Below are 16,856 nucleotides of genomic sequence, written 5' to 3' on the forward strand. Positions count from 1 at the left end.
GATGCTGAAGGGCTTCTAAATAATATCATATGAGATTCTATTGAAGAAATTGAATCTCTTTGGCTGGGATATGAGAAAATGGGGTAGATTAATTCTGAGGGGCATTCAAGCCACAGGCGAAAGTAACAAGAGACAGGGGAAGGTTCATGTGGATTTTTTTTTTTCAAGATTTGAAGGATCCAATAAAAGAGCTTCCAAAGTGTGAATTTTTGGCCTCTGAAGGTCTCAAGCAGCAGTTGGAGATTGTTCTGGAAGTTTAGGTATTAAAAAAATAAGTAGGCCGAGCGCGGTGGCTCACACCTGTAATCCTAGGACTTTGGGAGGCCAAGGTGGGAGGATCATGAGGTCAGGAGATCGAGACCATCCTGGCCAACTTGGTGAAACCCCATCTCTACCAAAAACACAAAAATTAGCTGGGCATGGTGGCATGTGCCTGTAATCCCAGCTACTCGGGAGGCTGAGGCAGGAGAATCGCTTGAACCAGAGAGTCGGAGGTTGCAGTGAGCAGAGATCTTGCCACTGGACCCCAGCCTGGCGACAGAGTGAGACTCTGTCTCAAAAATAAAAATAAAAAATAGTAATTAAACTAGATAACTCCCAAGGTTCTGAAGAATCACATCAGTAGCAAGGATGTATTTGATTATCTGAAAATTAATTCAAACTAAGGTGTTGACAACCAATTGTGCTTTTCCCAAGAAAATTTTTTCTTTTAATAGGGTGTTCTAGGTTGACAATTCCATCAACATGCCCACATTCTGCTTCCACTGCAAACACTGCCGAACAGTCAATCCCAGTGCTCTTTCTGGCTGGACTGGGACCACACCTCAGAAACAAACAACATTCTGTGCAGCCAGTATCATCAATCAGGTTGGTACAACAGCAGGAGATCTATTTGTTATCCCTGCAAAGGAAAGGAAAGAATGTCTGATACAGTAGTGCATTACCTAAAGGTAACTTGTCTTGGAAAAACCTCACTTAAAATGAGTCCCTTAATCAGGAGCTAACATTTCCTAGTTAATAGAAACAGAAAAAGGGAGTGAATGAAATATCTTGAAAATGAAACTAAATATTCACTCATTAATTTTATTCCTCAAATATTTATTGCATAGCTACCTTGATAGACATTATTGTTGACCATGGGGTTATAGTAGTGAATGAGACCCAAAAGTCTTTTTACTCAAAGAGCTTAATCAGGGCTGTCCAATCTTTTGGCTTCCCTGGGTGACATTGGAAGAAGAATTGTGTTGGGCCACAAATAAAATACACTAACACTAATGATAGCTAATGAGCTAAAAAATGACAAAAAAAACTCAATGTTTTAAGAAAGTCTACCAATTTGTGTTGGGCTGCATTCAGAGCAGTCCTGGACCCCAGGTTGCACAAGCTTGGCTTACATTGTAGTGGAGGGGGAAAGTATACAACAAATAGAGAAATGGCTATTAAATATATGGTAGGGACAGATCCTATGAAGAAAATAAAGCAGAATAGAGTGATAGGAGAAACTAATTTAGGGAGGGTGGTCAGGGAAGTTTTCCCCAGGGGAGGACATTTGTGCGTATTACTGGTGGTGTTCCCAGAAAAGGGAACAGCAGGTGCAAAGGTCCTAAGGCAGGATCAGGTGCACCTGTTATAATAACAGGGGAGAGGCCAGTGTTTTGGACATAAGTTCAGTTGTCTCCAGGGCCTGAGCACATAGGGCCTGAGAGGCCATGGTAAATGGTAAGGAATTTATAAAAATATTACTATTTTATATTCTGGGTATAATTCAAACAGTGAACCAATTCTTAGAAATTAAGAGACTAAATTTTACCCATTGGAGGGGTTATACATATTTTTCTCAAAAAAAAGAAAAGCTCAAAGTGATAATCTTCACATCACATATGATACTCATTACATTATTATAAAAAAGGGAAATTACAAAATTAATTAAGGGCTCCATAAATTTTTCCAAGGACCACTCCTAATCCTTTGATAGTTGACTAATTCCATTTGGAATTGGCATGTCAGCATCCTTGTCAATTTTTTATTCTTTGGTTGTTACTACCAAAACCTCACTTGTCACTGGTTTTGAATGTGATTCAAGCCGTTCTGCAATATCACTTCCACTGGCTTCATGAAATCCTGACTCTTTTGTAAAAAATTGAAATTTCACTTATCAATCAATTTATATTGCATCTGCATTTTATTATCAGATAAATCAGAGAGAGATTGCCAAAGATGGACTTGATGTACACTAGCATTAGTTGGGGAGGGATGTTTGGATGAAGACCGATATCATAAACAGTCTGTCACTGGTACATGTTGGTATCACAACTCTGCTTCCCTGGGCACCTTTGAATCTTCAGGAGCTCAGTTACTGACCACTCAGATAATGAGGACTCTTGCTATGCTGTCCTCATTGGAGCTGGTGAAGAAATAGATAAGGGGACAGGGAAGCAAGAAGAAGGTTTTTTTTGTTTTTGTTTTTTTTTTTTTTTTTTTTTTTTGTGGAAAAACAATTATCTTTTAAGGCAAGAGTCCTCTCTTTCACAAGGAAGCCTGGTCATTCCCAAGGGTACAGACAGGAAGCTACAAGTCAGTCTGTCCAGGCCAATAGAGTAGGCCTCTGTTGATTTCCTGGCATTGTAAAGATTCTGGCTTCTTGCCCCAGCATCTTGCAGAAAGTGATTTCTCAGAATTGTCTGTTCCTCCAGGGATGCACAAGTATTTTAAATCGAAGAGTTGTAAACTGAGCACAAAGTCAATCTGGATGAAGCCAATTTCATCTGGAGCAGCCCATCCACATTTAGTAAAGTTTTAAATTTTATTATTCTTAAAAAAAAAAAAGCTATGTAAACACTGTGCCATCATAGGAATTAGAAAGAAAATATCATCTGTAAGCCTACTATTCAAGCACAGTAGCATTGTTCATCTTATCTCAAACTTTGTTTATATATTCTTATTTATTATAATAATACCAATGAAAATAAGGATAACTAGCAGCATTTATTTACTATTTTTAAAATTTGTCAGGCATGTCATTTAATTTAATCTTCATAAGAACCATAAAATAGGTCATTATTTTCTCTATTTTACAGATGAGAAAATTGACGCAAAAGAGGTTGTTCATGTTTAAACTATTAGTAAGTGGTGGGTCTTGAGTCTTGGCAAATCCGGAACTTTCTTTCTTGAACTCTACATTGTTGCTTTATATTTTGCATGTAGTCAAGTCAATACATTAGAATTAACAATTTTACAACTAAAATAAACTATTGGTATTAGATCTGATATTCACATTATTGGTCTTAAGAGCACTGATAGAAAAATGAGCAGTTAAAATTGAGCACTTTAACATGTAAGTGAGTTAACCATATTCAAATCTAGCATCTTCATTTTCCCTTTATTTTACTTATATTGTATGAAATAGAATTGTACATATACATTATGTATTCTCCATATATAAATATGCAACATATTTATATTAAAAATGTTATGATGTCAGGGACTGTGTCTTATTCATAACTATGGGATAGTGATAAGCATGTAGAATCATTTGTTCATTCATTCATTTGTTCAATAAATATACCACTTAATTCCCTTTGCATTTTTTTCCTGATATACTCAGGAGTTATTTTCTGAAAATTCCTAGTTATACATGATGTTAATTGATGATATATTTAACAAAAAATTATTTTGGTCTTCGATGAATTTGAGGAACACTGGTTAAAAACAGATGGAAAACTTTTGTTTGCTGCCTAATGTGCATTGTGAATTTATAATATGCATCTTTTCCAAAATTTATTTTTGACCATGTAACTTTTACAACATTTTCATGGATTTCCTGGAGACTAGAATTTCACTGCCACTTGGGAAATACGGCCTAGAACTTACTTCTTCATAAACTCAATATTAATTTTTCTGCTTCGCTTTTCAAACCCTCCTGGAATTGCTCTTTAGTAAAGCTGAGGGTCTCCAAAATAATCATGTGTTGTATGATATTTATCAGTATTGTCCTATTCCAAGTTGAACAGTACAAAACATCATAAAAGCCAGTTAAAAAGCCACTTATAAAGACAATTTCTAAACCTGATTTAAGATGAAAACAAACGCCATAAGAACTAGTTGAGAAGTAAAAATTAAAATGGTTGATTTTCTTATATACTGCCAAATAATTTTTTTCAGGGATGTTTTGGTTTTTATCCATAATCAACTGTATCAACCAGTTGTTTTCATTGTAGGTGAGTACTGCCTAAAACCTAATTTTGGTCCTTACTATTCACAAGTTGCTGAGAATTCTTATTTCTTTTCCTTGGACATTATTGAATACTTGCATTTATTGGGTATATTTGTTATTTCCTTTTATTTTCAAAGGGCCCACTTCATTTCATAGAATGAAAAAAAATAGTATTTGGCAGTATATAAGAAAATCAACCATTTAATTAAGGTTGTTCTTAATTAAATGTTCAAGTCCTATTTCAAATTAAAAGCATTGAACATTTCCATTATGAGTGGATCACTGGGAATATTTACAGGAGAAAAGTGTGATCTTTCTCTACACTGGAACACTTGGAATAAGCACCATAGTCAATGAGTACAAGGGATTTGTGGAAATTAACAACCATGTAATCTATGAAACCAAGAAGGCTGAATGTAGACTTACCTTCATCAGTCTGAATAAACAAAGAACAGATCTCACTTTGAAATGGCTAAATAATGAATACAGTGAAGCAGCCACGTCTCTTACTCCTGAACCTAGCTCAAATGAAATAGTAGGTTGCTTCGGAACATATATGTACTGTACAGTTATACATACAAAGGATTAATATTTCTTAACTTATTTTAGTCCATAGAATTCAGTCTAAGACCATATTAGGTTTTTATTCAGCTGATTTAAAAAGTATTTGGAGAGAGGAAAGCAAAGTTGCAAAGAACCTTAATGAAATCTGTTTTTCTTTGAAAACTCAATTTTTATTTTTCAAGGTATAAATTTAAAAAGTTAAAATACAACTCTCATACAAACATAGGCAGGCAGCAGAGATCTATTCACTTAATGGGGAAAACTGTAAGATGAAGAAGCTGGTTCCAACAGCATTTTGAGGATCTGTGTATTTACAGGTATTTAGAAAGAAAGTTTGGTTAGATGCAAAATGATTGGTTAGATGCAAAATTGATCATCTTCCTATAGTGCAATAAAATCATAAACCCTGCAGTTATCTTTTTCTCTGGACAGGCTGAATAAAATGTGCAAGTTACCACGTAACTTCACTGTGGCTGGAATCTAATCAATAGCGAAGAGCAAAGCCAAACACAACTGGAGAATTAACTAGCCCCTGGGTGGACCTGTTAACCGATGTCTCGGTTTGACATTGAAAGGTCATGCTCTTCCCCATTATTTCCAAGTTTTGGTAAATTTTCTCAATTACCCAATTAGAAAAATTATGAGTTTTTTTGTTGTTGTTAGTTAACTCTTTAACTTTTATAGGTTTGGACTAAAAACCACTATCACAGTTGCTTCTGGGAGTAGAAAAATTAAAAGGGGGGATAGGAATCTTAGTTCAAAATTCAAAAATATAATTCAAATTCAAATAAGAATCTTTAATAGATGCTACATCCCATATCCAGGTCAATATGGCAGGAGAAATGAACAATACAAAGAGGGCAGGACAAATATTCCCAAGGGAATGAAGCCAGTGGGGGGACTGACAGTCCTTCCTTTCCCTAACAGGGTTGCCTTTATGCAAAGGGATAGCGTTTGTGGATTCCGTCTCTCCATCCTTTGTAAAGGTGCTAGCTAGGAAGCCGAGCTCAAGCGGGCTGCTCTGGGCGTAGCAAGCCCCACCCCTTGCACGGTGTCCTAATCACCAGCTAACCCCTGGAATAAATTCTCCACTCGCCCTGCGTGGGTTCATTCACAGCTCTGTAGTCCGGGGCTGGGCACTTCCTCTCTGGGACTGAAATAAGAGCGCTCTAGACAGATCAGGTGTGATGCAGCCAGCCCTGCTTCAGAGCCTATTCTTTTTCCTAGGCAACAAAAAACAACACACACACAAAATAAAACACCAAACAGCCGCAATGTCCCCCTCCCCCTTCTTGTTCTCTCCTGACTTTTTCTGAACGATGGATCTCTGCGAGCCTCCATCTCTGGGAGTGGGGTGGGAGTGTGGGGGGTTGGGGTGAGCTCTGTAAAATTGGTAGGAGACGTGTGGAAGAAAGCAAGTCTCCCGGGTATTTCAGCACTTCGGCAGAAACACTAAGGCATTCTCATTGCCAGCCTCGGGGGTGGCTGGCACAAACAGCCCAAGATTAAACGCGGCGCCTGGGCTGGCGAGGTCGGGGTCGTGAGGTAACTCTCCAGGTGCTCCTCGCTGGATCCCAGGGTCCCAGCCCCGCCACCGCGCCCCGCCCAGCTCTGTCCCCGCAGCCTCGCGGGCTGCCGGGCTTTGTGGTTCGCCCGTGCCGCTGGGCCCCTGCTGGGGGTGTCGTTACGAGCATGTGCAGACAGCAGCCCAAGGTAGAGCGAGCGTGCCGGGCGAGCCCGGAGACTTGCCTTGCAATGCCATGTTTGTGTGTGTGCTCTAACTCCCGGAGAGCAATCAGGGAGACGGCTCCCCGGCCAGACTTGGCTGATGTTTTCTTGTTTCTGTTTCAGCCTTCAGGATAATTCCTTCAGCAGCACCGCTGTAACAGAGTAAGTGATTCTCACCATTAAAATCAGACTTGCATGCCTTTCTCTGGAAGCAACTATCGTGAAGGTATCCTCCACCGTTCCCAGCCGCTATTCGTTTTTAGATGCATTGTCTCCCGGAATCTGGGGCTGTGAAGACCGCGAGACGTGCTGACTGATGGGGCCCAGACATCTTTACAGGTTGAAACCAGCATTTTAGCAGCTGCGGGAGAGAAATTAAAACCAGTTGATTGCTTGCAGGAGCTCAGTGCTCCAAGATATGTGTTCTTGGAGCTCAGATTTTTAAAAATCCATTTGACGTGTTAGGAAGCTTTGTTGTATTTTGCCAACATTGGTGTCAGTTTTCATGGAGTGCACACTATATACATTTACAGCAATAGGAGATAGATGTGAAATGAGTTGAATTCCAGCATGTGGTAAACAGGCTAAACTTATCTTGGCCCTCTCTTGTCTACAGATTTTTAAGGCATATCAGAGTAAACTTTTTGTGCATGCCCTTTGTCATTTTTGTCTTCTGACTTCAGAGATGTGGCTATAGGACAAATGAGTCACCTAGTCCTATGGTTAAAGCTATTGATTAGGGCAACTAACACCCTTTAAACCTGGAATGAAGGAGTGTGAATGAAGGAGTGTGCCAGCAAGCACAGTGTTTTTTTTCAAAGATATTTATATGTTATAGTTTTAATTTTTGCCATCCTTAATATGTTTTCCTAATATTATACTATATTTGTTAAAAATTAACAGGTAGTGTATTTTGCTAATACTGTATGTAATTTATATATACATATATATATGAATATGTACTTCATCTAGCATTCTTTCTCTAGGCTAATTCATGATGTTTACTTCTGGGACCTTTGTGGAAGCCACTCTAAACAGCTTTTCAGGAAAAAGCCATGTGTAAAGTTGTATCTTCAACTACATTTAAAAAATGCTATGAGTTTGATATAGAAGGCCTAACTAACTGGGGAACTGTTTACTACAATTACCTAAAAAGCAAATAAATGTAGAAATAGGTATCTTTTGGCTTCCAAGTCCTGCCACTATCACAATGACTTGGTGAGGGAGGGGTAAGGTTTACAGTGCTTCCTAGGCCCTCTTGTTTTCCACATTCTTTTGTTTCTCTCTTTCACTGTGCTGCTCCTTTAGTGTCCAGTTTTGAGCACTTAAGTGGAGTCACTTAAAAAAAAAACAACAGGGTTGACTTTAGAAGAAGCAATGTAAAATACGCATTTGGACCCACATTCTGTTTATAAGATTGCTTGGTAAACTGTGCTGCAATGTTGCTCTTCTAAAGGCCCGAGAGAAGGGGAGAGAGGTGTGCCAAAGTATGCATCTGCAGGCCAAAGATGAGGCCTGGACTTCCTGCTCCAGGTGCACAGGTACTGCTCTCCTCCCTTTGCTGTGCTTAAAGCACTAAGTGCTTTCTGGTCCCGATTCTCAGGAGCCCGGTGTGGCCAAATCCTCGGTCAGCTACAGGCACGGCAGGTTCATAATGGAGACACTTAGCTCCAGATTTCACATGGACTTTTTTCTTTTTTTCTGTAGAGGTTTTGTGGTTAAATGCTGGGGAGAGCCTGGTGTCTTGTCTTTGGACACTCCCCAAGGAGTTCTGATTGCATAAGATCATGTTTTTACTTTCAGAGGAGTGACAGTGATTTATTTTAAAAGGCACTGAGAGATAATTGGTATGCCATCTGGCTAATATAAAAATCTAAGGAGCCTATTGAAAACATACCGAAAGCTTCATAGGTGTAACACATCATTGACTAGGATTGTTTAAAACTAGTCATTGTCCACAATAACATTTTCCCCTCCCCTCAGTAATATGACCCATATTCCGTGCTTCTCTGGGCATGACCCCATAGCCCTCAGGACCAAGGTGCTATATCCTGAGACATAGACATAGCAGGTGCCCAGGAAATGTTTGGGTGTGGTCTTGGCCTATACAGAGGAGGGACTTTTCTCCCCTGTATGTTTTGGATACAAGAAAAGCTCCTCTGCCTCCTGTCCCCACCCCATTCCTACATCCTTCTACTCACACCCACTTATTTTCTTCGATGTCTGAAATTTCACCTAGAGATGATTTCTTTGGTAGTGACCTTTATTAAAATGGAAATTCAAAAGTTTGTGCCCTTGGGAAGTAGATTCAAATTGTCGTGAATACTTTAATATGAATTATTTTACATAACCTGTTTTCTAATCTGTTATGGTTGTGGTTATGCTTGGTCAGCTGGGAGTCTTAGAAGAGTCAAGGGGAAAGGGAAATTGGGAGGGACTCAAGGACAGATTTTATTTTCTTCTTGGTTTTTCCCAGGCCTGGCACTATCTATGCAGCTCTGGACAAATTCAATTTCTTTTTCCACCCCAATGTTTTTGTCACAATGGCCTTGGCCTTTTCTTTCCTATCTGTGCCACCTTTTCATCTAATATTTTCCCATGGTCGATTGTGACGTTGCCCTGGCTAACTTGCTATTTTAAATGAAGCCTGCAATAATTCTGATTAGTTATCATTCAAACCAGCGGTTCTCAAAGCTAAATGATCATCAGTATCAACTGGGGAAGAGGACTGGAGGTTGTGAAAATTGCAGTCTCCGAGGCTTTATCTCAAAGTGGGAACCCAGAACGGGTGATTGCATTGGTGTCAGGACAGTGCTGGTTTGGGGTTTGGAAACCTTTAGGTCAGTGTTGTTTAGAAACATAGCAGTTCTATAGGTAGGCAGTGTCTTTTAAAAATCCACATTCCTGGGCTCTGCCCTCAGAGAGTTGATGTAGTGGGGCTGGAGACTTCTGTTTTGACCAGGTACTTCAGGTGGTGCTAATGCAAGTGGTTCGGGGGCCACATTTTGAGAAACCCCATAGGAGGCCGTACCTCTGCAACTTTGCCTTCAGGGAACATGTTACTACAGGGCAAGTGTAAATATCTTTATAGCACAACTACATTTTATCTAACTCTCAGTCTGAGTCCTCTCTTCCGTTTTAGGCAGCAAGGAGAACTTCTTGTGGGCACTTCTTTCACCAACATTATTCTAAGAAATGGCATGCCATGTCTCTTGTGAGCCTCTGGCATATAGACTGAAGAGATTATTTGGTTCTTGCTTTTTGGGCTTAATGTGGTGGAGAAGAAACAATCCAGGCTTCACTGATTTAGGCCTTGGGATCTTGACTTACAAGTTAGCCCAGGTGCAAAGGTAATTTCTACCTCGGAACATTCTCAGGCTGAATTGAGATTATATGAAAGAGCAGGTGAGCTGTGAAATACCACACAACTTTTTCTTGTTTGTGGTTGATTGAGGGGGCAAAAGTTCAAATAGGAAAAAAAGTAGCAACCCTGAGCATTTCACAAAGAAATAAGAGGTTTTAGGGAAAGGACCCAAATGATTTGTTAATTGAATAGAAGTTGATGGTCTTTACCAAGGTACATGAAAACTCAAATGAACTAAAAGAGGTTGTAAATGTGTGCCATGTAAGCCAGGAGGTAGCTCTATTTCAGTTGCTCTGTCTGTGAGCTTGGAATTGTGTTCTTTGAGTGGCAACTGGAGTTGTTTAGTAGACATGAATGTTGGATTCAACTAATCAGCTCCAGCTTCATACTTCAGAATCTTCTCCAACTTTGTATGTTCTGGTGCCAAGTTTCCATTTTTAACTGATTGTACTTTGAGGAGAAAGATTAATAAATCAAATGAGGGAGAAAAAAATCAGTTCTTGCCAAATCTCCAAACAATAGGTATTGTTGAGCTCCAGAATTGAAGCTCCAAAGCGCTCTGCTTAAGCCCTAGATCTTTGAAAGCAACAATTCTAGATTTTTGTTCTTCATTGATTTTGCTACTTTGCTATTGAAAAACATTTTTATCCACATTTCAAAGCCCAGGTGATCTATTAGCTGAATGCTGCTAATGAAGGAGAACAAAGCAATACTTGGGGATTTGTTTTCCATGAGATGGACAGAGTGGACTATTGAGAAGAAAGTAAGGAAGACTGGTTTATTCTATTAAAAGTAGCTTTTTTTTTCCCCCAGACAGAGTCTCGCTCTGTTGCCCAGGCTAGAGTGCAGTGATGTGATTCCGGCTCACTACAGCCTCCACCTCCCAATTTCATGTGATTCTTGTGCCTCAGCCTCCTGAGTAGCTGAGACTACAGACGTGTGCCACCACACCCAGCTAATTTTTGTATTTTTAGTAGAGATAGGGTTTCACCATGTTGGCCAGGCGGGTCTTGAACTTCCAACTCAGGCCCACCTTGGCCTCCCAGAGTTCTGGGATTACAGATGTGAGACACTGTACCAAGGCAACCAATTTTTTTAATTGCCAGAGGTAACAAAATATTTCAGTAGGTAGAAAGGATTAGAGTCTGTGGGTGGCCTTTGTTTAACTCACTACGAAACTATAAATTAAAGATTTTAAGGGACGAGGACTGGATTCCTTTTGTGGGTTAATTATACACCATTGCCAGTAAAGAATATTTTAAAATGTTAAATTATTTCATATAGTATAAACACTATATTATGATTATATTTATGTATGCAGGTATTTATTTGCTTTATTTTTGTCTACTCATTACATTGTGAATTTCTTAGGGCAGGGTTCAGATCTTTTTCAAATTTTGTGTCCTTTGGAAGCAGTGCTACACAAATTGTGAGTCTCCAAATTGTTTAAAGCATGTCTGAGACAAGAAAATAAAACAGAAATAGGGAGTAAGTATCTTATAACTTTAATAGGAATTTGGCATTGCTGTGACATTTTTACCAAAGTGTCTGTCCACAGCGGTGTGGAAATAAAAAACAAACCGGTCTGTCCTAAACTCTGAGAGTTTGCGAAGCACAGTTCCAATGTCTAATGCAGTGCCTGGATTCAGTAAATAAATGCTGGTTAAATTATTTCAGAGACCAGACCTCTTAGGGAACAAAGTTAATATTTCGATTCAAGTATTTTTGAGTGTCTCTGGGGTACTCTGGCACTGTGGCAATATATCTAGGAAAAGAAATTATAGTTATTTCTACTCATGGAATTAATAACTAATCAAAAAGATCTCAGTGGTGCAAAGGATTACAAAGTGATGTGTGGTGAGATATAGTTGTTTACTAAAACCTCGGAATGAAAAGTAAATGTTTATGAATTAAAGTTAAAGTAGGAACTTGGCACATGTATTAGTCAGGGTTCTCCAAAGAGACAGAATTAATAGAATACATGTGTGTTTGAAGGGGAGTTTAGTAGGAAAATTGACTCACATGATCACAAGGTGAAATCCTACAATAGTCCGTTTGCAAACTGAGGATGGAGGAAGCTAGTTTGAGTCCCAAAACCTCAAAAGTAGGGAAGCCAACAGTGCAGCCTTCAGTCTGTGGCAGAAGGTCTGAGAGCCCCTGGCAAATCACTGGTTTAAGTCCAAGAGTCCAAAAGCTGAAGAACTTAGAGTCTGATGTTCAAGGGCTGGAAGCATCCAGCATAAGAGGAAGATGAAGGCCAACAGGCTAGCAAGTCTGTTCTTTCCACCTTCTTCTGTCTGCTTTATTCTAGCCGCACTGGCAGCTGATTAGATGGTGCCCACCCAGATTGAGGGTGGGTCTGCCTCTCCCGGTCCACTGACTCAAATGTTAATCTCCTTTGCTAACACCCTCACAGACACACCCAGGATCGATACTTTGCATCCTTCGATCAAATTAACACTCAATATTAACCATCATAGCACATGATTGAGAACATGGCACATGGGTGAGCTTGGCTGGGAAGGTACAGAGCTGGGGAAACCTGACTTGGGCAGTGAAGGATGAATAGGAGTTGAAGACGGAAAAGGTATTCCAGGCTTGAATGGGGCTGGGTGGGAATGGTTGGGAACAGGAACAAAGGCTTCATCCTACACTAGAGCGAGAGGATGGTCCCACTCCAGGTTCCCCTAGTCAGAATGGAGCACTGGAGATTTTTCAATATGGAAGAACCAAGAATTGTTCATAAAGTTAATCCAGAAGTTTTATGAAAAGGAACCCCTTCCTTTTCACAAGATCAAGAAAATCTGAGACCAATAGAGTAAACTAAATGGAGGCTGGTTTAGTTTGGGACTGCCTGAAGTAGAAAAAATGCAAAGAGGCATATAGTGGAATCTCTTTTGAGCCAACAACAGGCTCCCAGTCTTGGTGTCCAATGTCCCCTCCAGTGCTGTGAACACTTAGGTCATTGCTAAGATCTTATTAGTTTAGGTAACACAGGACAGTGGAGGCAAAAAGGAGAGTCACCTCTGGCTCTGAGCTTTTAAGATCACATGATATGACAACATTGGTTTCATAAACTGGGAGACATAGTAATCAGAACTTATTTGGGAGAGAATGATGAGGAGTGTTTCATCTTTTAGTTTTCCATGGTAATCTTGAGACAATTCTAGATTATTGCTGCTACTGCTATAGCAGACAGTTGGATCTGATGTGATTTTTCTTCCCTCTCTCCAGGTGTGACGAAGATCCAGTCTCTCTACATGAAGACCAGACTGATTGCTCCAGTCTCAGGTAAAAGCCACCATTGCTTGGTTCATATTTGTAAGAGACAGAAACCATCTAGTTATGGTGGCTTTCCTTTGAATTCTAGTATCTTCTTTGAATTCCAATTATTTGTTCTCATGTCTCATCTCCTCTACTAGATTTTTACCTCTTGACAAATTTTTGTCTTTTCCACTTTTGGATACCACCCTCTTAGCAATCAGGACAGTACCTTACATGTGAGAACACTTGATAAATACCTATTGAACTGAGTATTGATTAGCCTATCTCAATATTCTTATCACACACCCCAAAGGAAGAGGCTCATGTTATTGAGTGTCTGTAGTATTGTCTTTGTCATCAAGGGCTTATAGTATCGTGGCAAAACCTTCACTGCTAATCATTTCTTCTACATTTACTTTGTTCCAATAATTTCATCTACATTTTACTATATGATCTAAACTGAAAAGAAGTTGATATTTCTGTTCTCATCCTGTAGATGGAGAAACTGACACTTAGGAATGATAACTCATGCAAAATAACATAGCACTATGAGGCAGAATTTAGACCCAGTTCTCTCTGACTTTAAAGTCCACTTACTGGATAACAAATATTTGTTGAAGGCCAATTTTGTGTGCCAGGAGCCAGTTAAGATTTGGGATGAAGAAAGACAAACCAATGTTGCTCCTAAGAATTCAGTTTGCTAGAGGAGATAGGCAAAAATATAGATGTGGATGCTACAGTGCATTAAGTACTACTATACTAGAGGTAAATAGTGGATTTACTTAGAAGAATCAAACAGCCCAGAGAGCTTTCTTGGATTGATCCCTGAAGAAAATTATACAAGGCATATGAATTTTTATTTATTATTATTATCATCATCATCATTATTATTTTTGGTGAGGTCCAAGGCTAAGAAAAAGAGGATGCCACCAAGCAAAGGCAGCAGCTTACTGGAAAGCCAATAGAGGGTAGAGAGAATTGTTCGAGTTGCAGAAACAGCAAGTGGTTCAGGATAGTAGGAACCCTGGGAACCTGGTGGAGTGAGGAAGTAAGAGGTAAGATAAAACGTGAAGCTCTAGCGGTAAACAAAGAACAGATTTCCTAGGGTTTGTGTTCCTTGCTAAGGAGTTCAGAATTATCTTGGAGGCATTGGAGAAACCAAAAAGAACTCTCTCTCTCTCTCTCTTTTTTTTTCCTTTGCAAATAACCACATGGCTAAGGCCCTGCCTGAGAATAACAATAGCTTTCATTTATTGGGTTGCAGCCTTGGGTCAGCTTTCTGTGGTAGGCATTTCACAGAGACTGTATTATCGCTGTTAAGCAGATATTACATGTATTTTATGAATGAGGATCATAGAGGTGAAGTGATGTTGCCCAGGCCACACAACTAGTAAGTGGGAGGATCTTTCAGACCCTGACGTTTTTCAGGACACCATGCTTATTCTCAGTCATGATTTATTCCAATAAGTAGTGGCATAAATTACATAACCTGTGCTTTTCTGTTTTGGAGATCCTGAGGAACCAGTAATATGTGAGAAAATATGTTTCTAAATATGACTTTTGTAACCAGGTTTTACATTTGTGTAGTGCAAGAAAGATGCTTTTGGCCCCCTCTCCCCTTTCCTGGCTTTCTAAGTCAAGGAAGTAAACAAAATTACATTTCTAAATTTTGGGTGACTTGAAAACATGATATAAAAGCAAAGTTCAGGTATTATTTTGGGAATGAGTCTATCAAAAAAGTCATTTTAGATTTGGAAAGCTATTTTTTTTTTATTCTTGAGTGTTCTATAATCCTACTCGAATGAGAGCATTTAGGTAACTGTAAAGGCAGTTGTTCTTTTGTTTCTCATGCAGGATCATGGAGTGGATGGGTTTCTAGTGAGAAAAATGTACTTCAAATGAACTAGCGTAGTTTCCAATTCATGGTTTGATATTAATTTCCAAATCTATTAGTGACTTAGAATTTTTTTAATTGTAAATGATCTCACAGCAAGAATATTAACCAGTGTCATTGGCACTGATTTGTTTTTGAGTTACTAACATTGAATGATTATTTTAATTGTTGGGTTCTCCTTTACCAGATAGCACTACGTTTGACCTGGATTCAAGTTTAACTATTTCACACAGTTTTATTTTTATACCTTATCCAATTGCACCCTGGTCATGTTCCAGACCACCTATCTTGATATTTGCTTTGCTCTTTTCCCAAAGACTACATCCTCAGGGAGGATGAGTTCCAGCTCAGTGAACTTAATCTGCCTTTTATTTGTAAAAATGTGTCTTGAATGGTGGGCATTCCTTCTTCGCTGGTCTTGCCTCTTGGCTTTATGTGTCCTTGAGCAGCTAGGAATTGCTTTCCAGGTGACTTTGCAAATACTGTTTTATGGGTGCTTTTGGTAAGGGAGCATGAGGGAGAAACAACACCTGGAGGAAGTGGCCACTCCTCATGCATTTCATGTTCCAGTGACAGTGATTGTGGTAGATTAAGGTTAATGATATTGATTATATAGAGAAGGCCCCTTCTGGTTATGTCTGTGGTATTTGCTTGATACTTAGCAGAATGAAAAATAAAATGCATCTAGATTTAAGTGGGAAGAATGGCTTCAAATAAGAATGTTATCATGTCAGTATTTTCGAGAAAATTGAAACTGGAGGAGGGTAGGGATATTGTACAGAATTTGATTGTTGAACGAACAGAAGTGCCATCCCAGCCCTGAATATATGGAGATAACACCACCCTCTTCCAATCTTCTTCAGAACCAGAACCTGGACATTGGGATGTTTGACTTTGCATTCAGGGCATTGTTCAGAGGAGCTGGTTGGGTAAAATTTGGCCCATGCCTTATATTTTACCCAGGCAACAGGTAGCCTATCAAAAGAGATCCTGTTAAATTTCTAAGTACCTCTGAAAGTTGTAGGGGAATGATTATAAACTGATATTGCCAATGAAGAGGAAGCGTGGTGCCTTGAACCAAGAACATAGGTGTGAGTCTGGAGACCCACATGAGGCCTCTGGGTCTGTGTGGATTAGTCCTTCCATTAGGCATGTGATTTAATCTCTTAGCGTCTTCATCTATAAAGTAGAGATGACGATATCTCACCTGACTATGTCACATTATTGTTGTGAGAGGAAAATATGATATATGTGAAAGTGTCTTAAACCGAAAATTAAAAAAAAAAAATAATGATATGTGTATAGTTACAACTACGCAAAGTACGTATCCATTGACAAAGATCAGAAGGGAAAGTGAAGTGATATAGAGTGATATTCACATTTCTTTTAAGTTCTTGTTCATGCAAAATTGTCTAAGTGTAGGCTAAAAATTTTGCGACGTATCTATCCTATAAATACAGCAGCAATGAATATCTCCAGCCCTCTTTCCTGCAGCAGTTTATTCATCTTTTTTTAAGGTACTTTCTAAATTGGGTCTTTCCTGTTTTAGAGATGAAGACAATAAAGAGAACTACCCCGACACAGGGGCTCTGGTAGAGGAGCACGCGCCACCCTCTTGGGAGCTGCAGCAGCAGAATGTAGAGCAGACTGTGCTGGTGGACAGCGTATTGCGACCCAGCATGGGCAACTTCAAGTCCCGGAAGCCCAAGTCCATCTTCAAAGCCGAGAGCGGGAGGAGCCACGGAGAAAGTCAGGTAGCAGCTCTCTCTCCTCAGGCTTTTGCCTCCTCAGGCCTTTGCCAAGACGGGTGATTCTTAGGCTAGGGCACA

The 16,856-nt window shown here is 39.5% G+C and overlaps 1 protein-coding gene across 5 annotated transcripts in view; it reads left to right on the forward strand.

Moving 5' to 3' along the window:
- The first annotated feature begins 6,163 nt into the window (after positions 1 to 6,163).
- Positions 6,164 to 16,856, forward strand: part of FAM13C (family with sequence similarity 13, member C) — a 120,943-nt gene continuing 110,250 nt past the window's right edge. For 3 of the 5 annotated variants that reach the window (XM_011988334.1, XM_011988335.1, XM_011988338.1), the window contains exons 1-3: positions 6,470 to 6,667; positions 13,104 to 13,160; positions 16,577 to 16,781. In XM_011988334.1, the coding sequence (XP_011843724.1) occupies positions 6,606 to 6,667; positions 13,104 to 13,160; positions 16,577 to 16,781 (324 nt within the window). In that variant the 5' untranslated portion in view covers positions 6,470 to 6,605. Of the gene's footprint in view, positions 6,668 to 7,961; positions 8,047 to 13,103; positions 13,161 to 16,576; positions 16,782 to 16,856 lie in introns of all 5 variants that reach the window. The other 2 variants (XM_011988336.1, XM_011988337.1) reach the window with 2 other exon arrangements.

This window comes from Mandrillus leucophaeus, unplaced genomic scaffold (assembly GCF_000951045.1).
Source record: "Mandrillus leucophaeus isolate KB7577 unplaced genomic scaffold, Mleu.le_1.0 Scaffold327, whole genome shotgun sequence".
NCBI lineage: Eukaryota > Metazoa > Chordata > Mammalia > Primates > Cercopithecidae > Mandrillus > Mandrillus leucophaeus.